Source organism: Mollisia scopiformis (assembly GCF_001500285.1).
Source record: "Mollisia scopiformis unplaced genomic scaffold LY89scaffold_13, whole genome shotgun sequence".
In the NCBI taxonomy this organism is placed as follows: domain Eukaryota; kingdom Fungi; phylum Ascomycota; class Leotiomycetes; order Helotiales; family Mollisiaceae; genus Mollisia; species Mollisia scopiformis.
This window is the reverse complement of record NW_017263593.1, coordinates 637,312-662,998: the sequence shown is the minus strand read 5'-3', so window position 1 is coordinate 662,998 and position 25,687 is coordinate 637,312. Positions and strand designations below refer to the sequence as shown.

Here is a 25,687-nt window from a genome sequence, read left to right as displayed (position 1 = left end):
TGATTCGATTCCGCAGGTCCTGGGGACGTTTATAGCCACGACACCACTGTGGACAAGTGTCTTGTTCTTCTCAGTCCTTCCACCTTTGCCTTTCTCTTGATTTTGCGGAAGTTCATGGCTATGTCAAACATTGTATCTGTGATAGGTTAAGATGTGTGATTAGAACCACACAGCATATTTTACCATTCTTCTATTTTTTTCAGCCTCTTTGTGACGCGTTCTACCTTCCTCTTCGTTTTGTGGCTCCCTGGAAATGTTTGGCACAACAATGAGCGAAGACTGTCTCCTGGATGAGACAAGTGAAAGGTGACTATATATAGTTCCCATTTGCTCTCCTCCCAGACATACACCCTTTATATGAGTTAGTGATAGCGACAGAAGGCTGTGTGGGAAGAAGATTTATGAAGAAAAGTTGGATTTGGGTCGACATATTTCAATATAGAGAAGGTCCAGACATGTGGTCAGTTCGTCCGCGAGTTTTGGGATGTTGTGAAAGCAGTCATCATTTGCAACAGGCTACTTACTATTGGAGTGAATTTTAGTACAGAGGCTCAAATAGCCTATAGGTTTTCGGACATCTCAAATCCACACTGACGAACCGATGAATGGGACCCTAGAGGAATTTTTTTTTAAAGAATAGCGTATTACTTTTATTGTTCCATTATACTAAACACCTCAATAGACGACTAGCTGATCTAATATTCATCGTCACAACGACCTTGAGCTTCAGGGGGAATCTAAAGGGGCTGAAGACACATCAACACGCCTTATCAAGCTTCAGAAGCTGGGATGAAACAAAAACAGGCACTGATACCAAACCGTGTGAGAATACAAATCATATAAATTAAATTTCCCAGTCTTTGTGTCCCAACAATATAAATTGGCGGCTCTTGTTCCACAGGCCCTGTTCTTGCAAGGGTCCAATGTCCGAAAATATATTACAGTGCACTCGTCATTCTCGGGGGGAAGAAAGCAATTCATCAACACCTAAAGTATATTGAAGTCCGAAGCGTCTCTGCACACCATGTATGGATGGGGCTCCAAACCTTCAACGAAACGCGCTTGGGGATTCCCCAGACGATCTAAAGCCTTCGTCGACGTCAAGCTGCTTAATCATGACGGCGGCGGCCTGCGACACGTCCCCATGGCCTCGATGATTGGCTTGTCGCGCGACTCAAAGTCCGATGCCCGGATTTTGCAGTCCTGCTATTGGTGCCACTGCCCTCGATCATTTAGGAGAATGTCTCAAAGCCACAATCATCGGCCTCGCCATTCAACCTTCGCCGACCGAGTGCCAGCAAAATAAAGTGTTTTGCCTGTTGTTTTTCGAAGCAGGAGACATGTCGGTGGTAAACTCGCTCTAACCCGCTCCAAGATGCGGACCTTCATAAATCGCGAACCCCTCGCACCTGTCGAGTTAAAAAGGGATGTTGCGTCGCCGCCCTCTTTCGCTCTCACCTTGTTCGTCCAGATTGAGGTTATCGAGAATACAACCACTTTGAGGAAGCGACGACCGAGTGAGTCTAGAGCATTCTGATCAGGAGACCTCAAACAAAGAACGGCACACACCTTTATAACTGTCAACGATGTCGACACCAGGTGGAGTAAGTATAGCAAGCGCTTCGAAGATTGGTATTTACTGACACTATTCTAGCCAATGCAGCCCAGTCATGGCCCTTATCTTCCAACTACCGCGGGTTTGGGCGGTATGCCAACAAAAGGGCTCGATGTTCCAATTACTTCAGTCTTCCTGGTCCTCTTTGTTCTTGGGGCCGTCACTCACATGACGATTCTCCAAATCAACCTGCGTCGAGGACATAAGTTTATCATGTCCGGTCTACTCTTCGGTTTCTGCATGGCAAGAATCATGACCTGCACTATGCGCTTGGTCTGGAGTACCTATCTCACGAACATCTCGGTCGCTATCGCCGCCCAGATTTTCGTAGCTGCTGGCGTCTTGATACTGTTCATCGTCAACCTGATATTTACTCAGCGAATCATTCGAGCAACGCATCCACACCTGGGTTGGGCCAAGACGTTTTCCTGGGCATTCAAGATCTACTATGCTTGCATCATTGGGCTGCTCATTGCACTCATCACATGCACCGTAGATTCTTTCTACACCCTCAACAAAAGCAGTCGTCGAGCCGATAGGGATGTTCAACTTCTTGGTTCGACATTCTTCGCTGTCGCCGCCTTCCTCCCGATACCACTTGTCCTCGGCAGCATTATCATACCGAAGAAGACTCGCGTCGAAAAGTTTGGATCGGGAAGATTCAGGACCAAGATTTACGTTTTGCTCTTCTCATCCTTTATTCTTTCTCTTGGAGCATTTTTCCGTGCCGGTACTGCGTATGTGCCACGCCCAAGAAACGATCCCGCTTGGTACGATTCGAAAGCTTGCTTCTATCTCTTCAACTTCACCATTGAGATCATTGTGGTAGCTCTGTACGCTGTTATTCGTGTCGATAAGCGCTTCCACGTCCCTGACAAGAGCCACGGCCCTGGTGACTACTCTCGCACCGCGCCTGCACAGGAAGCAGGGGAGCAAGAACCTGAGATGGAGAAGAGATCTAGCCTAGCTGACAGAGTACTGAGTGAAGAACAGGTGTTTGACGACGATGAGGAGACACAAGTAGGAAGTCCAGCCGAGAGACAGACAGATGTCGAGGTTGGACTGACCAAGCCTGAACCCACGCAATGAGATTTGGTCGTTGTGATCTTGATTTCCAGCGTAACAACGATCTTTAGATGCACAGTACTTACGAGCGTTTCCTGTCAGAATACCCATGCGAGAATATCCTCGCTCTTGCCAGGCATTTGTTTGTACGATAGTTGCTAATAATAATGAGCTTTTCGTGTTGAATAACAAATCCTTCGTGAATCGTGATCATGTATGTAAAGTTTGCGCTTGCCTCGAGTATCGAACGAATGTCAATTACTCAAGTAATTTGAATAAATATATCAAGTACTTTGTAGTAGAATTCTCAAGTCTTGCTTCCAAGCCTCTTTATTAGAAATTATTCTTCTGTTCTGGTGGTAGAAGTGCAATGCTTCGGACGATGCGCTTCTCTTTTCGCCTGAAACCAACAGCAGCAATACTAATAACAAACATTTTCAATCCAAAATCAATAATTCGAAGTCTAGTTAGGAAAATCAGAATACTCGAAGATTTCTTTGAGGATTGAAGGAAAATCGGAAATATAGCCATGATACTGTACCACCAAATGTGGTTAGGCTGCGTTTGACTAGTCTCGTTTACATCCAATGAATCACCGAAGGTAAACGAGCATCACGTAATCAAAGACGTGCAGGTAGAATCCTATTCAAACCACACTCCCTTGCTGTTCACAAGATTTGATAGATCCACGAAGCACTTCACCCACCTCTCCCGCAATCCACAAAGATGTCGTTGACACCGCAGGACAACGCGAGGTTTGCGCGACAAGCAAACGCTGGCGGTCAACACGTCTTCCAAGCCCAACCCAACCTCCCAAACCCCTCGCAGACCCAACAACGTACCTTCTCTCGACCAACTCAAGGTGGCATTCGCCCTCATCCGGTTCAGCAACAGCAGCAGGCTCAGCACAAATCTCCCTATGCTACTCCATACACTCCAAACAATGGTCAACCTGGTCCACCACGCCAGAATGGCAACGTTGAGCAACAGATCGCACAGGGTATCTTGAGCAATGCATCATCGAACTCTGGTACCAATACTCCTCAACGTCGCCCTCCTGCGCTTGGTACCACGATTCATATGCCTCCAAATGTCACCCCTCAACACCAATCCATGAGCGTCAACCATGCAATGAACCCCGCTGCATCGGTCAATCAAGTTCAACGACAATCGCAGAACTCCTCTCCGGCACTGCAGAATGTCAACGCTCCTCGTCCAATTATGAATGCGACTCCGGTCAATGGCAACAATGGTTTCGGTTCAAGACCCCAAGGCCAAGATGGCTCTCCAGATAGCACCTCTCAAGATATGTCAATGATTGATCCGCAACTTGGTCTCGATCAACAGCTTGATTCTGGTGTTGGTGGCATGCGAGGTGTTCTTGTCCCTCAGAAGGTCCCCATCGAATCTGAAATTCCGCAAGGCGAGATGCTCTCTCCACCACCGACCGGCAATTTCCCTACATTCGATGCCCTCTTCAGCTACGCACAATCGTACGCTCTGCAGCACGGCTATGCCTTCGTCATCGGTCGCTCTAAGCGCGATAACCGTGGACTGAAGAAGGTCTTCTTGATCTGTGACCGTGGTGGAACAAACAAGGAGAAGGTACCTGGCGAGCAACGTCAACGCAAGACCAAGTCCCGCAAGTGTGGCTGCGAGTTTGGTGTTTATGGACTGGAGAACAAGACTGCTTGGATCTTGCGAGGACGAATCGATGGCGAGCACTTGACTCACAACCATGCTCCTAGCGATAGTCCCACCGAGCACCCTGGTGCGAGAAAGCTTGACCCTAAGGCTATTGCTGCCGTCAAGGCTTTGGAAGAGAATGGTAAGGCACTTGCCCCAGCAACTCTTGGATTCAACTAACATAACCAGGTGTATCTGTTAAGGAAACTCTCGAGATCCTCCACCGCGAGAACCCAACTGTCCGCTACCTCCCTCGTGACATCTACAATGCTCGCGCAGCCATCAAGCGTGACCCTTCCCGAGTCGAAGCCACCGCCATGGAGCAACTCCCCACCTTCTACAAGAAGCCACCCATGACATACGAAGAGAAGCTGCGCGCAGACCTGCGAACCGACCTAGCAAACGCACAAAAGGAAGTCAGTGAGCTAAAGGAGAAGCACCAGAAGGAGATCGAGGAACTGAAGAAGGTGATCGAAACCAAGGATCGCCAGATCCAGAAGTTCGAGATGTTCATCGATATCTGCAACGAGAGAGTCATGGTTCAACGAGAGAGATTGGCCGAGGGCGAGGCGAACCCGGGAAGTTCTTCTGGTTGAAGAAATCCTTACTGTTCGATCTTCCTTTGGTCTGGAGTTGTGATCTCTTCCGTTTTCATCCTATGCTTGATTGAGAGATCGAGCTTCACTTGCTTGCTTGTTTGTTTTGTTATGGCGTCTATCTGTCGAGTGTATGGATCAGGCGTTCGGACGGCATCGTTGGTTGATATTCTTTTCCTAGGCTTGTTTGTTGGTTTATGCTGAGCTGGCGTTCCACAGGGGGGCGTAAAGCGGCGTACTGGTCAAAGATTTCGACGTCAGCAATGTCACAATCGTTCTTTGGGGGGTGTGGGGTGGACTTTTCGAATCTTTTCCCCATCAGGCTGGTTATGTGTCCATGATGAATGGACTTTGCTCCGAGGCTGGGAGGTTATGTGGAGAGCCAAGTGAAGGTTGCGCCGTAGGTAGTCAAATAAATACAAAGAGCCCTGAGGGTTAATCAGAAATTTAGCTGTCTTGATTGGTGCGCTCCGGTGACTTTTTCAGGACACCCCTTTGAGGAATTTTGGTTGTGTTGGGCTTTGAGAGCATATGGAAGTCCGTCTAAAGCAACGGCGTCTATGGGGAGCTACGTCACATATTAAAGTAAAGGGGGAGAATCACGATTGGAGATGCAAAAGTTCATTTGTACAGTACGGTCTTTTACCCAATATCACTACTCGTCTCTACTCTCCATCGCACAAGCTTCCCCTTCACCACCACCACCACCACCACAAGCCTCCTCCCCAGCAGTAGCAACAGGCAAAACCTTCCTCCTCCCCTTCCGATCCACCCTTTCATCCCGGGGATCAAACCCCCCATTCCCCCAACACGCCCACTCCGGCGTCTCCTCGCCCATATAATCCTCTGGCCTAAACTGCCTGCCACTCTCCAAACACTCAAAAAACCTCCCGTAATCGATCCTCGTCCTCCATTTCCCGTCGACCTTGAACCGCTCACTCGCAATCAGCACGCAGCAACTATGTGCGTGTTCCGCCGCAATGCCATATCCGAGGCCGCGACGATTTAAGGAGGAGTTTAAAGCTTCGACAAAGGCGCAGACTTCGGTGTAGAAGGGGACGTTTTGCATGGTCAGGCCAGCGCCAGCCGAGGACGAGGTGCCGCAGTATGTGACGCCTTTTATCTCGACGAAGCAGGGGAGCGATTTTTCGATCAGGTCCGCGTAGCCTTCTGCTTCGTCGTCGATGTTGAAGCCCTTGACGAGGGTTAATCTGAAGACTGTGCGCTGCTGGAAGCGTTTCTCGCGCAGGATCTCGAGACAGGCTTGGAAGCGCTCCCAGAAGTCGCGGTGCAGGGGGCGGTCGATTTTGCGGAGGGATTCACGGTTCGAGGCGTCGATGCTGACGTAGAGTTGTGTGACTGGTTGGAGGGCTCGCAGTTGGTCTGGGTGTTGGGCGTTGCAGACCAGGAAAGAGGAGATGTGTTCTTTGTGGAGCATGGCTGTGAATTCGTTGATGTGTGGGTAGAAGATTGGTTCTCCTACTAGACTTAGAGCACAATGTCTGATTCTCATTGCTTCTGCGAATCTCTCGGATCGAACTCCGGGGACGCCGCGCATCATCTTTATCTTTTTGTAGTGGCCGGCTTTTACACCTTCGAAGATTAGGTCTGGGGGATCGACGACCCAGCGCCAGGTTGTGCCGACGGGGTTGGTGCCATGTCGCCAGCAAAAGACGCACTTATTGGAGCAAGATAAGGATGGTGTGGTCTCCATACATTGGTGTGAGGCAATGCCATAGAAGCTGTATTTATAGCATGAACCTCGGCCTCGGAGGGCAGACTTGGTCCAACGACAGATTTTGACACCAGAGTGAGAGCCAACTATGGAATAGCCTTGTTTGGTGAGAGCTGTGTAGGTCGGAGAATTTTTGGGGACCATTTCTTTGGTCACTGTGGTTGGGGCAGATCGAGCTTTCTTGCTGTAAGTCGTGAAATCCATCTCAAGAGGTTCTGAATTGTCGGCTGTAATTTGGTTGAGAGTGCTGCCGATGTCCTCAAGGTCGTTCAGCGTGTCTTTCTTTTGTGCTTTCGTCTTCCGTTGAGCAACTTTCTGCTCTTCGAAAAGCACTTCGTCCTCGTCATCTAAGTCCCCTACATCACTCTCCACAGCATCTCCGCTCCCTACCACTCCCTCTCCAAGTCCGCCTGTGGTGGCAATATTTGCCAAGACATCTTCCACGCCTTCTTTCCACTCTTGAAGCCGCTCTGTAGCATCAACTTTCGAGTCTCCCATCCCCAAAGGAAAAGCTCTTTTCCGCCCGGTAAGCTTGGCTAGCCATTTGTCAACTTCTCTCGCCTGTGAGCAGAACCCCTCTTCCTCGGTGGGCCATCCTTCCCTATCTCCAAATCCAAAGACTGAGTATCCAAGCAAGGATGATAATGGCGCGGTGTCTATCCTGAAATCATTATGTGTTTCTTGTAAATGCTCGAGGAAATTGTCAAGGACAGTATCGATATTGAATGTCGGAATGAGGAGAATGTAGAAGTACTGTGTATTCTCTTCTGATTTTGGAGGCGTGATGAAGTAGTCGTCGTAATCTATGTATGATAGATCAAGCAATTGTGGTTCGAGAAATGTGGTGGACGTGGATTTCGAAAGCTCCTTGGTGCTTTGTGCCAAGCCTTCTGTCAAGACTTTCGCCGTCTTCTCAGTGGTTCCAGTCAGCGACGAGAAGAATACCAGTACCTGGGCATTCTGGATAGTCGACGGATTCTCGTCCTGAGAAGATTTCTTCTTTTTCAGACCTCCCACTATCCTTTTCGGAACCTTTTCTGCCACAACATTCCTTTCCTCGATGGGAACTTTCTCTTTTTCTGCTGGGAGCTTTGGCGAAAGCGGTGGCGTATCAGAAACTTTGACTCTAGGTACCCGGAGGTGTAGAATTGTTCGGAGGATTATAAGGATTGAGAAAGTCGTGATGATGATAGGAACTCGATAGGTATGCCATAGTGCGACAATGTCTAAACGCGGCGAGTCAATACGGTTCTCTTTATGAACAAAAGAGGCAATTTGGAATGTACCAGCAATTTCGAAAGGTAGCAAAAACCTTAAAACCCATGTGTGGTGTGCCATTGTGTAATGTACGGCTATTCTATCCTGAAAATCAAATCTTGGAGGGGGTCGAAGAGTGTGGGGAGCTCAGCGGCCGCTAGTTTCTTTCCGACCACCCCTTTCCCCAAAATGTAATCTTACTTCACCCCGGGCGGAAGCTAAAAACTCGCGGGATCCCGCTCCATGCACTCTGTCTGCACTCTATCATCCTTCAAGATATCAATGACTGAATCGATTCTCGTACTCGTAGAAGGCGCAGCGATATCCAAATCCGGAGCTTCTGTGCCTTGACACGAGGACTCCAATTCGACGAGCAAACAAGAGGCAATGCAAGGCAGTAGCCTATTGGCCTCCAGTTCCGCTCTTTCTCCGAATCTTACATCTCACCTCCCTACCGCTTACGTACATTTTGCGACTAACACTTCCTAAAGACTCGATATTCAATTTCAGAGATTCTGCAGTACTATGTCAGGCCCGCCTGTATGGCGGGTATTCCCCCACGATAGTACCCTAGTGTCTGACGTGAGGTTTGACAGCGTGTAATTTTTCAAATTCAGATGTCTCATACTACTTGTGTCCCATTTTCTTCTCCTTCTTTCATTTCCAAGTCAACTTATTGTACTCCAACATGGCTACCCGAATTATGTATTTCATGTATCATCACTGTCAGTACTGTACGATTGGAAAAGAAACACTTCCTGAACCGTCACCAGACTCGTTCACTCTTTTCCCTCTCCTGCCTTTCGAATTACGTCTCAAAGTATGGTATATCATTGCCAACACACCAAGAACGGTCGAGCTGACCTGCACGCCCTCCGCCCCTTATATGCCAGAAGGAAAATGGTTTTCTCATAGCAAAAGCCCAGTCATATTTCGCATCTGCTCCGAGTCACGCACTGTTGCACAGTCTTCATATTCTACTCTTGATTTCTCTCCGGATCAGCTTGGTATTCCTTGCAGAATCCCTCTTCTCATCAACTTTGCAGCCGACACTTTGTGGTTATGCCAGGACTTGCAAAAAGATTGGGCTAGAGACCTGCTTGAGAAGAATGAACACCTAAGAGAGAAATTGAAGTTCTTGGCTGTTAAGGAGAAATTGTGGAAAGAATTGAACGAAGTGGAGCTCACTCCTATTCCAGAACTTCAACCACCGGAAAGAACAGCCATTCCTAAAAACAGTGTATTCTGTGGGCTCAAGGCTATCGAGGATGTCAAATTCCATGATTAAGCAGGATAGCATCGTTTTCCAATACCCCTGATCGACTAGGGGTGGAGCACTAACAATATGTTGCACTCTACTCGAAGCAAATTTAACGTTTATCGGACATCATGATCTCGTAATGCTTTTTCTACCACATTCACCATTCATTATCGAGCACTGCAGATCTTATTCACTCATTGCCGGCACAAATTAGCAGCCCCTCGTCAAGACTTCAAGAGATATCTCTTGTCCTGTAAGGATCTTCGAAAATGGAGACTTCAGTACACACAACACCTCACAAGAAAGAGGCAGCTGAGGCGGTCACGCCAAACCCTCTCGGTCTTCCCTTGCTTGACTACGGAGCATCCGGAACGATGCACGTCTTTGCACCAACACTTATCATGAAATCTCCACACATTTCTCACCCGAAATTTGGAAACACAACATCTTCTGTGGCTTACAAAGCCAAAATCTACGCATATATCCGTTCCCTTCCTACCTCCCACCAACATATCCTTACCAGCTTCGAAAACACGGATCTCGACATCGATCATTGCCTCCTCCTAGCCTACCACCCGCTTGGCTGCCTTCGCAAGTTCATCCGCAGCACCGTTTTTGGGACTTGGCCTGAGACCACTCAGATTTTAAAAAGCAGGAGACTGCATTGGGGACAACAAATTGCGTCGGCCTTAGTGTTCCTGCACGGTCATGGCATGTTGCATGGCGATCTCACGGCAGCAAACACGTTGGTCACTGATACCCTCGATGTTGTCTTGTGTGACTTTGGCACTGATTTCCTAAATGGTCAAGGCGAGGGAGATATTGTGAGATGTACAAGATGGTACCGCTTTTTGGACGATGGGTGGGACGGAGACTGGGAAAACTTTGGCAAAGGTAGAAAAAGAGATGCACAGAATTTTTCCGTCAAGGATGATATCTGGGGTTTGGGAATGATTTGCTACGAGATGTGGTGTTTGAAGAGAATGTGGGGAGATAGAGAGGAGAGGGAGAGAGTAGGATTGTATTGGAGGAAGGAGTGGCCGAGCTTGGAAGGAACCGGAGAAGTGGGTCAGATTATTGAGAAGTGCTGGAACGATGAATACGAGAGCGCGGATGAGGTTTTGCATGCAATCGAGAACATCAGGAAGAATGAAGGTTTAGGAGTGGTGCCTTCTTCCAACACATAGGATTCATCAAACGATTTCACACAACCAAACGAGAAACCAAGTCTTTAATACAAATCCTCCAACTTCAAAACCCCCTCAGAATTTGGCCCCATGCCTAATGCACCCTTTCACACAAGTACAATAACCCTTAAGCATCCCACACTGTTCACACGCTCCATTCTCCGGCACTTTCATACAAACCCCACATGAATCATTCCCTTTTTTACAATCTCTTCATACCCACTAGCTTGATCGGCACAATCGCATTTTCTAGTGTTAAGGATAAGAAGACGATTGCATTGTGGGCATGTCAGGTGGTAATGGACATGTTTGTTCGAAGCGTGAATTCTTTGGCATCGTCTGCAAGGTTCTGCTCGTTCTGCTGCGGCGTTGTATTCTGGGATTGGCACATCTTCCTCACTGTGGGTGAACATAATCGTAGTAGTTGTATGCAAGGAGTGCAGATATTAATATTAGGTTGTGTCTTTGAGACTTGGATTTCGTAGGAGAATGTTCCTTGACGGGTGATGTTCGAACGTCGAAATTTATAACAAAGAAGCTATGGTTCACCATGATCATTCAAACAACTGAATAACGGGCCTGAGTGCGAGTCATTCGCCTTTGTTCTAATTCTTGCACCCGGTCATCTACCTCCGAATACAACCAAACTTCCAAACGTCCTCAGAACTTTGGAGATTGACAGCTACTTTCAGTTCGAATTTGACATTGTTAGATAAGGAACGAGTAAACTTATAACCCATGTATCCTCATCCGCATTGGCCTCTATCTTTCACTAACCCATCCTCATCTGCTCCCCACTGCTTCTTGTCATCTTCTTGTTCAATTATGCCAAGGAGCTACAATAAACCCCTTTTTAAGCGAGCGCTCTATTTTAGCTCAAGGACCAACATTCTCACAAGCAACGTATTTCTTTTGTCCGGTTATACTTACTCATTCCTGTTATGCTCGGAATTTCAGATAAGATTTAGCTGCAAGATGTTGTGGTTTGTAAAGGAATCGCTCAACACTTCAAGCTATCTTTGCTTTGGACGCTGAGATAGGTCACGAGTTATATCTGACACCTCAGTCTTCTCCGTACGAAGGTACTACTTTCGTAATTGAACGAATTAAGCGATTGAATATTCCAACGCATTTTGTTCCCTCCACCTATTCATACAATGTGGAAACAATTGGCCTTCGTTACCCGAGTTTACGAGCAATCCATCAAAGCTCCTTGAAGAAGCTGAAATGCGGGCCGACGGCATTTGCAGATCGTATCGGGACTGGGGTCTAACTGCGGCTGATAGATCTCATCCAAAACCATATTTCCAATCTCGAACCCTGCCCACACTCCTTGGTAACAGATACGAGCTTCTGCAGATTGATACCCCTCATCTCTCCTCATGGACATCCAAGAAATCCGAGAACCAGAGGCACAATCCCTCGGTACCAAGAAAAAGCGAAAGAGCCTTGCAAAGGTCAGAACAGGGTGTAAAACCTGCAAGTCAGCTTTCTCCTCCCCGCACAATATAAAGTACTGACAACCCCCAGAATCCGAAGAGTAAAATGCGACGAAACTCGTCCCGTCTGTCAACGCTGCCTCAAATGGGGCGGAGCCTCTATTTGCGACGGCTACGAAGACCTCGTCCCCACGAGGACCTTCCGAGCCGTCGACCTCAAAGCTGCTCACCGTCCACTTCTCCCCAACCCAAAACCGCTGTGTCGGAGTCCGAATGTCCAGAAATTTGACAGTGATGAAGAATATAGTTTCTTCCAGCGGTTCTGTGTCGAGAGTACGGTGCAGCTTTCGGGATCGCGGTATTCGGAGTTGTGGAATCGGGTCGTGCTTCAAGGAAGCGAGATGGAGGCTTGTGTGAGACATGCTGTGGTTGCTATTGGTGCTTTGGATTTTCATAAGCTGTCGCATGGGGGAACGGATTTGCAGAGTATTCATCGTGAGTTTACGTTTCGAGAGTATGGGGCTTTGACGGCAGTTGGGATGATGAATGCTAGTCCGTGGTCGAAAAAGGTGAGTGATGAAGATAGGATGGGAAGGAAGATTGCGTACGAGGAGTATGGGAAGGCGATTAAATGTTTGAGGAAAGCTGTTATGGAGAAGAGGAGTGATATTATGACGAGGTTAACTTCGTGCTTGCTGTTCATCTTGTTTGAGGTTTATCACGGGAATAATGAAAGTGCGGCAGCTCAGACTCACGCTGGAATCAAGATGATGGAGGAACATTCGAAACAAAGAAGTGAATGGACCCCGAGTCTGGGGACTATCAGACCACCACCGATCGATAGGGAGATCGTCGAGACTTTTGCGTTGCTGGAGATCCAAGCGACAGGCTGGTCCGACAACAATAGACCTGATATGCACCTGGCAAAGATCTATGCCGGAGAAGCCATTGAAGACATACCATACGAGTTCAAGACTCTCAAGCATGCCGCTTTCGTACTGTCGACGATAATGCTAAGAGGCGCTCACCTGAGATTCGTAAGAAGGACGCCCCCATACATTGCGCCAGAGGAGATAGTCACTGCTCTGACAACATTAGAACCGGTGTATACTGTTGGGCCCGAACATGCAGAATTCTGTAACGTTCTCAACCGGTTCCAACAATGGAAAGCTGCTTTCGAACCACTTTTCCGGAGAGCAAGAACTGAGTCTGGGAAGCATTTGAAGAAAGGAGCAATCACCTTGAAGATCCATTATCTATCAAGTTATCTCTGGACAGCGTCTGGAGCGCCTTTACCGGAGATGTATTATCGACGGCATACCAAAGAGTTAGCTGAGGTGATTTCGCTCGCTGAACTCTTGCTTAATGACTCAAGCATAAAGAATGAAAGCTATCTGGACTTACGGATTGTCTTACCTCTAATGATCGCAGGTTGGTATTATCGCCACAGGAAGGTCAGACAGGAAGTCATAGCAATATTCAAGATCTTGCCCAAGAGAGACGGCTTGTGGGACGCAAGTTTGCTTGGCAAAATCTTTGAATGGATGGTGGAATTAGAAGAAGAGGGCATGACCGAGGGAGATTATGTGCCGATCCATAATATTGCGAATGTCACCAATTTACAGATAGATGCGCCTAATAGAACAGCGTTCGTTGAGGCTGTTCAAGCCGAAGGAGGCGAGATGGTGACAAGAAGCAAAACACTAAACTGGTGATACACTTCTGATGATTGAGCATTGAGCGGGTTCAAAAATCCAAAATCCCAACACGGGAATACGTATTGAATACAAAAAACAGACCTTTCGCCCGCGAGGCGCTGGTGCATCTAGATACCGATATTTAGGTTTACAGTCTTGACAATGTGTGAAACGTGCCACCCAACAATACAAGAAGCACTACAATAGGCGAATATAAACCCCATCCTAAACACATTTAGAAATTACGCCAGCACGAACTCCCCAGACCGCGCAAGAAACATGAACCTCAATCGAATAGCTCAAGCCAATAGCTTCAAGATATCGCCCATTCTCGTGACTTTCTCCTTTCCACCCTTAGACTTCTCCTGGAAAGCCTTGCCAACCAAAAGTCTCTTCTCAGCCTGGATATCAAGGACTCTTTCCTCGATACTCTCTTCCATGATGAGACGCCATACAGTGCAAGGTCGGGTTTGTCCAAGGCGATGAACACGATCGACAGCCTGGTCTTCAATGGCTGGTGCCCACCAAGAATCGGCAAGGATGACTGTGTCAGCCGCAACAAGGTTCAGACCCACGCTGCAAACAGACAAACTAGCCAGCAATATCCGAGTATCTGGATCGGTCTCGAGGGCTGTCATTGCAGCGTCTCGGACTGTAGCTTTCATGGAGCCATCAATACGAGCAAATTTCATGCCTGCTTCCTCAAGCTGGTGTTGAATGATATTCAGGAAGCTGGTCCATTGAGAGAAGATAACCACTTTGGACAACGGGTCTCGACGACTAGCGGTTAAGATGCTCATCAGTGCTTCAGTCTTGCTGCTCCTTGTGTCAATATCGATCTCTTCGTCTGCATGGCTTTCCTCTTCAACAGCAGGATGCACGAGACATTCCTTGTCAGCGAGCTCGGCACGACACATTGGACACTTGTGTTGAAGGTCGATGGTGCGCTCGATGCATTCCTGGCCGAAGACGTGCTTGCAAGCAGTGATGACAGGATTGTGAAGAGTCTCAAGACAGATTGCGCACTCATCTTGGCTGTCGATACTAAGCTGCAAGAGAACTTGCAAAGCGGCACGATTTTCCTTCGTCAAGGCGACAACATCATCGTTTTCGAGGAGGGCCAGAAGGTCAGAGACGCGAGTACCGCAGAGCTTCCAATGGCAACAAACCTGACGCATCCGAAGAAGAACTTCCAGAACATGACGATACATATTCTCGCCCTTCTTAGCCTTACCCGACTGAAATCTATCGACCATTCCCTTTGCCTCAGCCCTAGAATATTGTTAGCATTGCTTGAGTAACACGATACATTGAACTTACTGTAAAGCCTCGTACTTCTCTCTTTCATCCTTGCGGAAAGTGATTCGGTGAACATATTCGGAAAGCTCTGGGAGTTTCAGATCGACGAACTTCATGTCCTTCTTTCTACGAAGACACATCGTTCTCATGATGGATTGAAGAATGAGGTCAGCATGTGGGGTACCATGGGCCAGAGGACGGGTGAGCACAGCGTTGAAAATCTCCATACGCTCCAGCCCGCCTGTGATGCCAATAAACTTGAGCATCGAATACAAATCCTTAATGGTGTTGACGATAGGTGTTCCAGAGAGGACCCATCGAGAAACTGCTAGAAGATTCGCGGCTGCGATAGCAGATTTGGTTGCAGGATTACGAATGCCATGACCTTCGTCAAGCACGACCCTAGCCCATTTCATGGAGAAGAGACCATCTTTGTCTGGAGTTTTTACTGGTGTCTTGCTTCCTCGCGGGAAGCATTCAGCACTCAACGTACCATAACTCGTGATAACGACATTGTACTCGCCGAAGTCTCTGTAGGTCATTCTCTTGCGGTTACTACCATGGTAGGTCATAACTTTCAATGGGCTATCCTTCTTTACATGCCTCTCGATCTGCTGAGCCCAGTTGGACATCACACTTACAGGAGCGATGATCAACGTTGTACCAGGACCTCCCTCAAGTATGACGCTGATAATTTGAAGAGTCTTTCCGAGACCCATATCATCAGCAAGAATACCACCTTTAGCCAAAACTGGCGGAGTAGCAGTTTTGAATTGGGTAGCAATATTCTGAAATACATTCTGGCCTGTTTCTGAACGCTTCCATAGCTGAACAATGTTTTTGGATCCAGGAACAGGGAGGACAGGATTCTCTTTCTCGAGCATCCAGGCCAGGCCTTGACGTTGATAAGGTAGGAGAGTTGACGACAGGCCCTCGGGTTGATCAGCCATGGGCATCTTAGACAGCGCATCTTCACCAAGTCCCCAAGCCTCAACAATCTTTTCGGCATCTCGTGGTCGGAACCGTTCGCTGTTCTCCACGAAGTGTGAAATGTCCACTTCTGGAACAGGCTCTGGTTGACTGCTCGATGCTTGAGAGGAGCTTTGATAGCCCATCTGCTTTCTCTGAGGAGGGGGAACGGCAGCTTTGGGAACCTTGGGTGCTGCAACACCTTGTTTCTTGATCGGCATGCGCTTTGCCTTCATCTCGGCCTCGAGCTGAGCCCGAGCCACTGGTTCCGAAGGACCAAAGACCCGTAGACGAATTGGGCAATCGAATGATCCTTTCTCTCCAGTCAGGATGCCTTCAAGTACAATAGCTCTTGAGTCCTATCACGTGTTAATGGCTGTATGGGGCAGGTGCTGGTCCACGCATATGCAGGAATGGAACTGACCATTAAAGGGGCCAACTTAGCGGCTAAAGCGCGCGGGATATGGCCAATCTGAACCTCCTGTACATTATTGATGCGGATAGCGTTCGAATCATATGGATTTCCGGGCTCTCTTCTAATCATGACTTGCTCTCCGGGAGTGGCTAATCCGTTGTAGTATCTGACACCTACAATCTTGTCTTCAATGACGCCAACACAATCCCATCCGAAACCCTCATCACGATCTTGAGACAAGTCAATAATTTCATCTTCTTCTCCAACCGGAGCTGTACTGGCAACCCATGAGTCGCGTTGCGAGGAGAGGTTGCTACTACTCAGAGATTGGCTCGATCGAGGTTGAGCTGACACGCCTGAGACGCGTACTTGCTTGCGCTGTGGGGGGAGATTCTCGTCGTCGTCGCCGGTGAGGTCAACCCAGCTATTTGGGCGCTTTCTATTCGACATGATGGATCGCGATCAATGATCCTGATGTCAATGGAATGCGTTTGCTGATTTGGAAATTTGGGAGACGCGTTTGGAGCTGTTTTGATCTACGCTCCCATGCAGCTAGGCGCGTCGGTCACGTGTAAGTATACTCTTTGAGAGCGATATCCCAAGTATTGTCGGACATGGAAGGGTCAATATTAATGAAAAGATGTTTGTCTTTACTCAGTATACGTTTCGAAAGATGCAAGGCTTCTGGGCTAGCTGTTGGTGGCTCCCTCGCTCGAATTCTAGCTATCCTTTGTCTGGATTTCTTCCCTCTTCTAAGTGACAGGAGACTGTCAACTGTTTTCCTTACAGCACTAACTCATGACTTGTGACGCCGAGTCTCATCAACACCGAGTCGGATATGCTAGAAAAGAGGGGAAAAGATCTGGAAACCTTGATCTCGACTTCTCCTTTGATCGTCGAACTCTTGCTCGATTAATTGTGGCTGAGCTCAAACCTTATTTTCAAGCCACAATTTATTCTCAGCCACAATACCCACTCGCTTCAGCATATTTCCTGCTTTCTGATGCATCACGGCGTCATGATGAACAACCTGGAAGATGTTCAAAGACCCTGACAGCTGATTATCTGGCACACTGATAAGATAAGTTTGATTCCTTCTGCTATAGATTTACAATGTACTATAACTTTGTGTTACATTCTTCTTCCGTCAATCAATGTACCGTGAATTGAAAGCCCAGCAATAACCTCAAGATGTTGGAACGAATGATGATCTTTTTGATCAATATCTTCTGTTTGTCCCTGTCCCACTCAACAATCTTCCAGCTTGCTAATGGAACCAGTACCTCCTCTTTCAGTGATGATTGTTCGTTCACCTCCTAATGTCCCGCCAAGTAACTAACAATCAAATCATAGCTCGCAGGAGTAGGCCCAGACTGCCTAATAAACACTCTACTCTTCATCTGCGGCGTGATTCCCGCCCATATACACGGCTTCTACATTTCTTGCACATACTACAGCCGCAAGCGGAAAGTACGCAAGGGACGCTTCCCTGGTGGACGGAAGAGCTTTATCTATAGCCAACAGGTGATCAATGGGGGAGCAAGTGATGAGAGAGTGAGAGAGTTATGGAAGGCGAAGTGTAGAGCAGAGGAAGGCGGTAATGGGAGAAAGAAGAGTGGTGGGCGGGAAGAGAGGACGCGGAGTGGGAGGGGAAGTGATAGTGGAGGAAGTGGGGAGGAAAGGACATGGGATGGAAGGAGGGAGAGCAGGAGAGTTTGTACGAGGAATAGTACCGCTGGGTCCAGGGCGAGTTCTGTGAGGTATAACAATCATGGACAACCGATGACTGAGGTGAAGGGGTGGAGGATGTAATACATGGACAGACATTCTGAATAGTTAGTGACTTTCTTCGAAACACTGTTCTGATACCCAGAAATAGAGAAGAGACAGTATTCCATTTTATTTATGAAATCCATCCCTCTAATGCTACAGCTCAGGGTATCATTTCCCCCGACAGTTTGCAAATATCTAGCTCAGTGTTGAGCAGAGTTTCTGCAGTCAATACTGTTTCATAACACATACAATATCCGTAACATGATAACACCAGATCCCCAACTCCTAGACACAAACATAAACTCCAGCCAGGTATCAGAAAAAAAGCACATGTCCTCTACTCCATATCAAGTCCCCGCTGTTTGGAGAAAGTATGTCAAGAACTCGCCCTTCCGTTTCGTTTGGTATAAATCGTACAGTCATTCGTCATCTATGGTCAACGTGGCAAGTAGTTTCGTAGGCTCATTATCTGTCGCATCTGGAGGCAACGTCGCCGAACCCGTAAATTGGTCTATCGAGTCGCTTCAATGCGAAGACGACCTGTAACTATCAGCCGGGGCCATGCTTTGAGTCCGAGATCCGACTTACATCTCCGACGGTAACAGTCTTTCGGTTTTGGTAATCGACAATTGCAGTAACATCCTTGAGGATCTAAAGAATCAGCTTTGTATTTTAGACGACAGACCTGATAATTTACCGTGGCGAGATGGTCCTTCATGGCCTCTCTGATTCCATTATAGATGGTTCCCGAGATTCTCTTAACACCTCCTCGTCGTGCAAGTCGCCTGCAAGGTCCTGGTTAGCAATTGTTCTCCTGCACATGGTATCTGCAGCCTCGCGGTATTCTGGTTTGCATGTCCCAAGGCATGCTGTAAACGTACTTGATGTCTCCCTTGGCTGCAAACATTACTATTAGCAGCAGTTACATGCACTCGGGTTCATTTCAACTTACTGATGCCGATAATCGTGTCCTTGATAATCTTCCTGTGTTCTCACCATCAGCCTCGTGAATTCCCTGGCGAAGTAAAGAACCACCTACCTATTACGCTTCAATGGCTTGTGAGTCTTCGAAGATGTCTTTCCGAGGCCTCTACCACCTGGACCGCTACGTTCCTTGCCTGCACCACTCGAGGTAGGTAGACCCTTTCCTCCAAGTCCTTGACCAGGTCGGCGGGCAAGTGCTTGTGCACGAGGATCGCCAAGATTGGCAAGAGAACGCATGCCTGGTGAATCCGAGTAATAAGGAGGCGCCATCGTACTGCTTGTGTGGCTTGAGACTGACAGAATCTAAGACACGGATCGGGAGAGTAAGACAATAAGGGAAGTTGGTGTTTTCGCGTTTGTCAATAATCTTTGAAGTTGGCGTCGCGACGAGGCTTGGTTCAGGACGTTTAAGCGCGAAGCCGTGAATGTGGGGTAGTAGATCGAATCGATTAGGCAGCAGCGGAGAAAGTAAGGCCCGGCCAAATCAGTACTCGTACTTACAGATGGACAGGAAATTAGATGAAAGTGTATGAACGTCTTCAAAACTGAACAGATTTGGGAGAGGTCAATTTATGTGATTCAAGACCTGAAACCAGGACTCTATTAACGCTACCGAAAGCCTTGTTTGCATTCTAGATGCATTTACCAAATGTACCCAACGAATGTGTATTGCCTCTTCCAACGCCGACTGTCATGAATCATGCAAATGATCAAGATATACTGATTACGCACAGATGAAGGTTGCCTCTGCGTATAGAACACCCTCCTCAACTACTTCCTCGTCTCCAACCTTGATCTTCAGAGACGACTTTCCTGGTGAATACTGCACGATATTAGCACAATAGACAACAAAGGCCGGCCATATCAAGCATACCTGGTAAATGTACGGCTTAGTTCCAGCAGATGCAGCTACAATCTGTTTCACAAATCCTGGGACATGTGCCATCACATCAACACGATCCAGTCTCTCATCGAGGGGGCCATCGATAACAGCTGATACATCCTTTCCATCCTTGGCCTTTCCAATCCATTCAAATTTTGCTGACTCTGGTTCTGGCCAGTCATTCACAGAATCACCCTTGGTCTTCGTATGCGTGACAGTGCCAGAAGCGTTCGCACATATAATCTCTCCGTCCTTCACCAAGCCTCCAAGAGTGATCTTGGTCGAGCCATAGGATGGGGGAGTGATGTATTCCATCATAATAGCAGAATAATGATCTCCCTGGAAATCGGCAAAGGTCCATTTTCCAGCAGCGTGGTGGGGTTTCATAGCTTGATTCGCATGAATGAACAGGGCCTTGCCCTTGAAGTCAACTGGACCATCCTTGGTCACGATCGAGCCCTCAACGGTATTTCTCGGCCAGAATGCATGCTTGATAAACCCCCATGGTTCCTTTGGATTTGTGCCATAATATGTTTTTCCATCCTCACCGACCAAGTAACCTGGAGATTCTTGGGAAATAGTGACATTCACGATCGATTTGTCATTGACCATGGACTTGATTGTGTATGACTTCCCATCTTCAGATAACTCAACAGCGAGGTTCTCGGCATAGAAGCTTGTCTTGTCTTCATTAAAATCGATGTCCTTGAGTGGGTCCGAGCAAAATAGATTCTCCTTCTTTTCGCTCTTAGGATAGAAGATCTTCGTATTGAATTGGCATGTTGTCTTTATACCACTGTACACACATTAGTTAATAGCGTTGGCAGGACTGGGGCGACTGTACACGACATTGCTGTAGATGACTTGTACCCAAGCAATATGTCCCGTTGGTGCGAAGAGATAGAAGATCTGCGTCTCAACGCAGGTAGAGTCCATAGCATCCCATTTCAAATGATTCCTCGACACTTCGGTGTATGGAGTAGTCTCGGCTTGCTTTGCAACAGATCTCACTGCTGAAGGTCCGTAGACCGGTTCAGGAGTACCTGCGACATTTGCAAGTTGTTGCTTGGCCCAGTTAAACATCCTTGGCATCTATTTTGGGGGTTGTTGTTAGATTTGTGTTGAGGTTCGAGGGTTGGGCTCGCGAACCTCTGCAGATTTCCACCGCCTCGCGAGGCGCCTTCCTACGTCAGTGCTTGAGGGGTGACTTTATCAAGACTAGCTTAAGCTTATTTTTCGTATCAATTTCCACTGTTGTGCAGAACAGTACTTTAAGAGCAAGATGGCGATTCAAGTGAGAAGAGGAAGCAAGCTCGAGTTATATATCTGTCTGTCGAGTCATTGAATCCGAAAGTTCCAAGTCGTGTTGGACATTCGTCATCGCTACTATCTGCGCATTGAGGTACAGCTAGGATCATCTTGGGAGCACATTTCATGGCTCGACAAGTTTTATAATTCTGGATATACATCTGTACGCCTCTTGAGTGGTACCTCCTGACGAAGCTTGTTTACAACAGTGAGGTCTATCGTGGCTGTTGCGATTTCCGGGCCGTTGAATTCTCCTCCCAACTCCGCCAGAATATCACCCCATGGACCAATAATCAATGAATGTCCATAGGTGACTCGCTGCTCATTGTGATGACCGGCTTGAGCTGCTGCAACAACATACGACTGAGTTTCGATAGCTCTTGCACGCAAGAGGATTTCCCAGTGTGCCTTGCCTGTTGGCACTGTGAAGGCTGAAGGATAAGTGATAATCTGTGCTCCTTGACGTTTCAAGGACAGGGGCACTTCTGGGAATCGCAACTTTGTGATATTTAGCATTGGGTTCTGTTTTCATTTCAAGGTTCAACCTACATCGAAGCATATCAAGAGACCCACCAAACCAACCGGTGTCTGGAGAGGCGGTACAATTTCCATTCCCTCCTCGAAGACGCTGAAATCCGGTTAGTAGTTCACTTTGAGGTTCAGGATAATACCTACTCGCTCTCATGTGCCTGAGGCCCATTGGTGAGATTCATATCGAACAGATGCAGCTTCTTGTATCTCTCGATGATCTCGCCATCCTCAGAAATCCAAATCGAAGTGTTCTTAATCTTACCAGATTTCTTGTCATCACCAGGTTCATGGATGCCAGCATTGATAGCTAGCTTATTATCTTTGGCTTCTTTCTGTAGGCCTTTCACATAGATGCTATCTTCGATTGGCCGCACAAGACTCAATGTCTCAGCTAGAGAGTGGCTGATATAATCGGATGCTTCGGGAAGGAAAAGTGCCTGCGCTCTCCATATCGTGGTGAGCATATATGTGCTTAAGGTGTGAAACATAATGCATATCAATGAAATTGCTTCTACCTTTGCACCTGCTTCAACAGCTTTCTGAACCAGGACTTGAACTTGGGTAAGATTGTGTTTCATACTTGATGTAGAACACATCTGACCAACAGCCTTTGAGAAATCAAAGAGTATCAGAGTGAAGGTCTTTTCTTCGACGACAGCATTCCATCGGTGCAGCTTACAATGATAGTCTCTCCTCCCATGTTGACAGGTGCAAGATGCTCGGCGGAATGCTTATCGGGTTGATTGAAGGCTAAAAGTAGAGGAGAAGAACCGTAATTTTGAAGCTCAGAGAAGTCTCACAATTCGTAAGTGAAGTTTGAATGATACAATCAATACGTTTATCAATCAATGATCAGATATAATTCATGTTGATGACGGAAACGAAGCAATACACCTTAGTTTGAGAACAAGATGCACGACTCGCCAATCGGCTTTCAAATCAATTTCCCGAGTCATTGAAACTTCCTCCTCCCGAACCTAGACCTTCCCCGAAACTACCAAATTTCCCCACACAACCTTGAGATGGCCTCATATGCACCTTATCTTTGTCCCTTGTGTTAGACTCTGAACCATTGCGATGATCGACCAAACTACGAGACATCGTTGGTAGTTTTCTCGCAGAAGCATGCAACCTGCATGTTACTGGCATCCATTCTTCTAGTTCTTATCACAAGATACTTTTCATCGAGCGCTAGAATACCCGTCAAACCCATATATACGATGCTCTTATCTTTACTCATAGCCTTGCGAGTAGCCTGTACTTAGCTGGACCTTCATGGCGTTGTACTTGAAGCTCCCACTCTTGGCCGATCGTACATTCACAAGATTGTTGATCAATGTTACATTGGCCATCTCGCAATTCCTCCCATTGGATCGAATGATGGGCTCCTTGTCTGTGGGCTAGTATGGCTCGTCATCTCGATCAAATATAACGAGATCGCACGCTATTCTATTTTTTCTGATTTTTGTGAACTCACTTCCAACAATTCTAAATTCCCCTTGAATGCTATTGTTGATTTGAGCAATCGCAATCATGACTGAAACTGAACCAAAGAAGAATGTGAGCTTTGTTGGATATATGGTTAAAGCCGAGTTCTGATCCCATAGCCAGTTTCGCTCGTTCATCTGGGACACGGATACCCATCTCAAGTCCAAGGAGGAACGCAAACTTCTTCGAAAGCTTGACTTCTCCATCCTTACAATAGGATGTCTTGGATTCTTTGTACGCATGTTTTAGCCAATACATATTTTCTTGGTTGCTGAGATTGTGAACAGTTAAAATATCTTGACCAAGGAAACCTTGCAAATGCATATGTCAGGTACGTAAAGACAGCCAGTGCTAACTCAAAACACCCTGACACGTAGCCAGTGGCATGCAAGAAGATCTCAAAATGTATGGAAATCAATACACCTACGCGGGCACCGCATACACTGTTGCATATGCTGTCATGCAAGTCCCATCAACCATGATCATTCAGACGATTCGTCCGAGTTATTGGCTCGCCTTGATGGAGATAGGCTGGGGAACATTCACATTTGCTCAGGCTGGAATGCATAATATTGCTCAACTCTACGCTTTTCGATTCCTGGTTGGGTTCTTTGAAAGCTCGTTCTTCCCCTGTCTGCTCTTCATTTTGGGATCTTGGTGAGCATTGATTGCTACATTGGTGATGTGAAAGAGGCTTGACGCAGACAAATTTAGGTATACGAAGACAGAACTTGCAAAACGTGTTGCGATCTTTCATATGACAGCCCCGTTGGGGACAGCCTTTAGCGGATACCTAGTGAGACTCCCTACTTGTGTGTCGATCTTCGCACGTCTTGACAACTACAATAGCAAGCTGCAGTATATAAATCCTTGAACGGACATCTAGGCCTCGCAGGATGGCGATGGCTATACATCGTTTGTGGGGTAAAGTCTACTCCGTCGCCCTCTTTCTGTAATTGATCAGATTGCAGTGTATGACAGTACCTGTGGGCTTTGCGACATTCTTCTTCCTTCCTGATACTCCATACACTACACGAGCTTGGTACCTCACCAAAGAAGAATGCAGCCTTGCTATCGATCGGGTGCAGCGAGCAGGAAAGGCCCCTCCTGTCAAGCTCACACTTTCGACTTTTACTCGGATCTTCTCTCGATGGAGTAAGTGCTTACCTATAAAATCGTGTGTTTGATATTGACGCTATGTGCACAGGGTGGTATGCTTTCACTTTGGGATATGTTGTATGTGCAATTTCTCAACTGGGACTTGCTCGGAATCATAGACTGACAAAACATCCGTAGCTCTATGGTACTAGTTGTCAAGCAAGTGGCTACTTCGCCATTTGGCTAAAATCTGAGCACTTCTCTGTCGTTGCGAGAAACGTCATTCCCACCGGAACGAATTTGATCTCTGCATTTTGCATTGTCTTGGTATGGCCCTAGAATGGTTCAACTTTTCTCTAGAGCTAATAAGAAACAGTGGGGATTTGGCTCAGACTACACTGGCAGTAGAATTGCATTCATACTTGGACCTTTGGTTTGTGCTCCTGCCGGTTCCTGGATACTTTGTTGACAAACGTTAGACTTACGGTCTTATACCTAATGGTATCCTCGCTGTGTGGCCTCGAAGTATTCGATTGAAGGAGTTTGCTTTTTTGACGGATGGGGTGCAGCTTATGACGGCAATCTTGTAGTCCATGCCCTGTCGTTTCTGAGTCCAATCACTGATAATGTTTAGCTACACTTGGGCAAACGAAGTATGTGCTGGTGATAATGAAGAGCGAGCTCTGGTCATCAGTAGCATGAATGGGATGCAATATGCAGTAAGTACCCTATTCACTTGGGTTCTCCATCCTGGAGGTTTACGTTTGAGACTGACAACATCAAGGTCGCGGCTTGGCTTCCCATTGTCATCTTCCCACAAACCGAGGCACCGACGTTCCGTAAGTCAAGCTAACAATGCCATGATTTCAACTGATAATCCTGTAGGTCGTGGATTCCCAGCCACTTTCGGATTCGTAATTGCTGCATTGATAGTCATTGTTATTATTCAACTTCTCGCTTTGCGAGAACGTCGTCAAAAAACGAGGGATGCTGAAGTGACAAGTGGTGACAATGTAGACTTGGAGGTTATCGAGTATCAGTCTGATAAGAAAGATCCCCATATCGGCGCCAAAGAGAGCGAAGGGGAAGAGATTCGGGAAGAGATTCGGGAAAAGAATAGTCTTTAAGTTCATAAGACTGGGCTTATCTGAATTCCCGAGGGAGACAAGCGAGGTGAAAAGGGGAAGTCGCTGAATGTTTTGAAGTGCTCGAGTAGCACCAAGATAGCGTGATATACCTAGCGATGTCTCAAATAGTGAACATGAGTACATGAACTAGTCATGATTCGACTTCCTATCTGCCAATGTCTGTCTAAATCGAAGAATCGAAACCATTCACGTGACTCCGCGTTCCTAAAGCCTCAGGCAACCATAAATTCATCAATCGAATATCAAAAAGTCG

At 47.2% G+C, this 25,687-nt stretch overlaps 11 protein-coding genes across 11 annotated transcripts; 6 read left to right on the top strand and 5 right to left on the bottom strand.

The window, feature by feature from the left end:
• The first annotated feature begins 1,451 nt into the window (after nucleotides 1-1,451).
• On the top strand, nucleotides 1,452-2,947 carry LY89DRAFT_782644 (uncharacterized protein). The gene is made up of 2 exons (XM_018222602.1): nucleotides 1,452-1,604; nucleotides 1,655-2,947. The coding sequence occupies exons 1-2, from the start codon at nucleotides 1,587-1,589 to the stop codon at nucleotides 2,702-2,704; spliced, it is 1,068 nt and encodes a 355-aa protein (XP_018070734.1). The 5' UTR covers nucleotides 1,452-1,586; the 3' UTR covers nucleotides 2,705-2,947.
• Nucleotides 2,948-5,617: 2,670 nt separating this feature from the next.
• On the bottom strand, nucleotides 5,618-8,072 carry LY89DRAFT_707658 (uncharacterized protein; the record flags this gene model as incomplete). The annotated part of the gene is made up of 2 exons (XM_018217625.1): nucleotides 7,984-8,072; nucleotides 5,618-7,923 (listed from the first exon to the last, which is right to left on the bottom strand). Exons 1-2 carry the CDS (start codon nucleotides 8,033-8,035, stop codon nucleotides 5,618-5,620), a joined length of 2,358 nt encoding a protein of 785 aa, XP_018070733.1. The 5' UTR covers nucleotides 8,036-8,072.
• Nucleotides 8,073-8,443: 371 nt separating this feature from the next.
• LY89DRAFT_81330 (uncharacterized protein) lies at nucleotides 8,444-9,363 on the top strand. Its single transcript, XM_018223430.1, has one exon. It carries the CDS (start codon nucleotides 8,643-8,645, stop codon nucleotides 9,240-9,242), a length of 600 nt encoding a protein of 199 aa, XP_018070732.1. The 5' UTR covers nucleotides 8,444-8,642; the 3' UTR covers nucleotides 9,243-9,363.
• Nucleotides 9,364-10,489, top strand: LY89DRAFT_81331 (kinase-like protein). The gene has a single exon (XM_018223431.1). It carries the CDS (start codon nucleotides 9,485-9,487, stop codon nucleotides 10,400-10,402), a length of 918 nt encoding a protein of 305 aa, XP_018070731.1. The 5' UTR covers nucleotides 9,364-9,484; the 3' UTR covers nucleotides 10,403-10,489.
• A 1,175-nt stretch (nucleotides 10,490-11,664) lies between these two features.
• On the top strand, nucleotides 11,665-13,550 carry LY89DRAFT_719102 (uncharacterized protein). Its single transcript, XM_018218468.1, has 3 exons — nucleotides 11,665-11,885; nucleotides 11,933-13,168; nucleotides 13,273-13,550. Exons 1-3 carry the CDS (start codon nucleotides 11,785-11,787, stop codon nucleotides 13,379-13,381), a joined length of 1,446 nt encoding a protein of 481 aa, XP_018070730.1. The 5' UTR covers nucleotides 11,665-11,784; the 3' UTR covers nucleotides 13,382-13,550.
• Nucleotides 13,551-13,620: 70 nt separating this feature from the next.
• On the bottom strand, nucleotides 13,621-16,790 carry LY89DRAFT_782638 (putative SWI/SNF-related matrix-associated actin-dependent regulator of chromatin subfamily A member 3-like 1). Its single transcript, XM_018222601.1, has 3 exons — nucleotides 16,231-16,790; nucleotides 14,859-16,165; nucleotides 13,621-14,810 (listed from the first exon to the last, which is right to left on the bottom strand). The coding sequence occupies exons 1-3, from the start codon at nucleotides 16,669-16,671 to the stop codon at nucleotides 13,838-13,840; spliced, it is 2,721 nt and encodes a 906-aa protein (XP_018070729.1). The 5' UTR covers nucleotides 16,672-16,790; the 3' UTR covers nucleotides 13,621-13,837.
• A 586-nt stretch (nucleotides 16,791-17,376) lies between these two features.
• Nucleotides 17,377-18,033, top strand: LY89DRAFT_782637 (uncharacterized protein; the record flags this gene model as incomplete). Its single annotated transcript, XM_018222600.1, has 3 exons — nucleotides 17,377-17,452; nucleotides 17,502-17,524; nucleotides 17,575-18,033. Exons 1-3 carry the CDS (start codon nucleotides 17,413-17,415, stop codon nucleotides 18,031-18,033), a joined length of 522 nt encoding a protein of 173 aa, XP_018070728.1. The 5' UTR covers nucleotides 17,377-17,412.
• Nucleotides 18,034-18,114: 81 nt separating this feature from the next.
• LY89DRAFT_685366 (histone-fold-containing protein) lies at nucleotides 18,115-19,446 on the bottom strand. Its single transcript, XM_018215069.1, has 6 exons — nucleotides 19,034-19,446; nucleotides 18,947-18,978; nucleotides 18,876-18,891; nucleotides 18,692-18,779; nucleotides 18,583-18,645; nucleotides 18,115-18,534 (listed from the first exon to the last, which is right to left on the bottom strand). Exons 1-6 carry the CDS (start codon nucleotides 19,246-19,248, stop codon nucleotides 18,460-18,462), a joined length of 489 nt encoding a protein of 162 aa, XP_018070727.1. The 5' UTR covers nucleotides 19,249-19,446; the 3' UTR covers nucleotides 18,115-18,459.
• A 256-nt stretch (nucleotides 19,447-19,702) lies between these two features.
• LY89DRAFT_586846 (survival factor 1) lies at nucleotides 19,703-20,944 on the bottom strand (the record flags this gene model as incomplete). Its single annotated transcript, XM_018209391.1, has 3 exons — nucleotides 19,703-19,801; nucleotides 19,853-20,657; nucleotides 20,706-20,944. 3 exons carry the CDS (start codon nucleotides 20,942-20,944, stop codon nucleotides 19,703-19,705), a joined length of 1,143 nt encoding a protein of 380 aa, XP_018070726.1.
• LY89DRAFT_685364 (carbon-nitrogen hydrolase) lies at nucleotides 20,893-22,308 on the bottom strand. The gene is made up of 4 exons (XM_018215068.1): nucleotides 21,845-22,308; nucleotides 21,719-21,797; nucleotides 21,011-21,667; nucleotides 20,893-20,953 (listed from the first exon to the last, which is right to left on the bottom strand). Exons 1-3 carry the CDS (start codon nucleotides 22,162-22,164, stop codon nucleotides 21,311-21,313), a joined length of 756 nt encoding a protein of 251 aa, XP_018070725.1. The 5' UTR covers nucleotides 22,165-22,308; the 3' UTR covers nucleotides 20,893-20,953; nucleotides 21,011-21,310.
• Nucleotides 22,309-23,233: 925 nt separating this feature from the next.
• Nucleotides 23,234-25,413, top strand: LY89DRAFT_734469 (pantothenate transporter liz1; the record flags this gene model as incomplete). The annotated part of the gene is made up of 14 exons (XM_018219910.1): nucleotides 23,234-23,260; nucleotides 23,312-23,422; nucleotides 23,476-23,519; nucleotides 23,570-23,845; nucleotides 23,903-23,984; nucleotides 24,038-24,103; nucleotides 24,160-24,343; nucleotides 24,396-24,424; nucleotides 24,485-24,613; nucleotides 24,663-24,719; nucleotides 24,766-24,872; nucleotides 24,921-25,005; nucleotides 25,071-25,125; nucleotides 25,172-25,413. 14 exons carry the CDS (start codon nucleotides 23,234-23,236, stop codon nucleotides 25,411-25,413), a joined length of 1,494 nt encoding a protein of 497 aa, XP_018070724.1.
• Between the last annotated feature and the right edge of the window lie 274 nt (nucleotides 25,414-25,687).

Coding starts and splice junctions, on each gene's coding strand:
- LY89DRAFT_81331 (XM_018223431.1), top strand. CDS start 9,485: ATGGAGACTTCAGTACACACAACACCTCACAAGAAAGAGGCAGCTGAG.
- LY89DRAFT_685364 (XM_018215068.1), bottom strand. CDS start 22,164: ATGCTCACCACGATATGGAGAGCGCAGGCACTTTTCCTTCCCGAAGCA. Junction 21,798..21,844: donor CCTCAGGCACATGAGAGCGA/GTAGGTATTATC, acceptor ACCGGATTTCAG/CGTCTTCGAGGAGGGAATGG. Junction 21,668..21,718: donor GTCTCTTGATATGCTTCGAT/GTAGGTTGAACC, acceptor AATATCACAAAG/TTGCGATTCCCAGAAGTGCC.
- LY89DRAFT_782638 (XM_018222601.1), bottom strand. CDS start 16,671: ATGTCGAATAGAAAGCGCCCAAATAGCTGGGTTGACCTCACCGGCGAC. Junction 16,166..16,230: donor CTAAGTTGGCCCCTTTAATG/GTCAGTTCCATT, acceptor AACACGTGATAG/GACTCAAGAGCTATTGTACT. Junction 14,811..14,858: donor GAGAAGTACGAGGCTTTACA/GTAAGTTCAATG, acceptor ACAATATTCTAG/GGCTGAGGCAAAGGGAATGG.
- LY89DRAFT_81330 (XM_018223430.1), top strand. CDS start 8,643: ATGGCTACCCGAATTATGTATTTCATGTATCATCACTGTCAGTACTGT.
- LY89DRAFT_719102 (XM_018218468.1), top strand. CDS start 11,785: ATGGACATCCAAGAAATCCGAGAACCAGAGGCACAATCCCTCGGTACC. Junction 11,886..11,932: donor ACAGGGTGTAAAACCTGCAA/GTCAGCTTTCTC, acceptor GACAACCCCCAG/AATCCGAAGAGTAAAATGCG. Junction 13,169..13,272: donor TATCGACGGCATACCAAAGA/GTTAGCTGAGGT, acceptor TAATGATCGCAG/GTTGGTATTATCGCCACAGG.
- LY89DRAFT_685366 (XM_018215069.1), bottom strand. CDS start 19,248: ATGGCGCCTCCTTATTACTCGGATTCACCAGGCATGCGTTCTCTTGCC. Junction 18,979..19,033: donor AAGCCATTGAAGCGTAATAG/GTAGGTGGTTCT, acceptor GTGAGAACACAG/GAAGATTATCAAGGACACGA. Junction 18,646..18,691: donor TGAAGGACCATCTCGCCACG/GTAAATTATCAG, acceptor CTGATTCTTTAG/ATCCTCAAGGATGTTACTGC.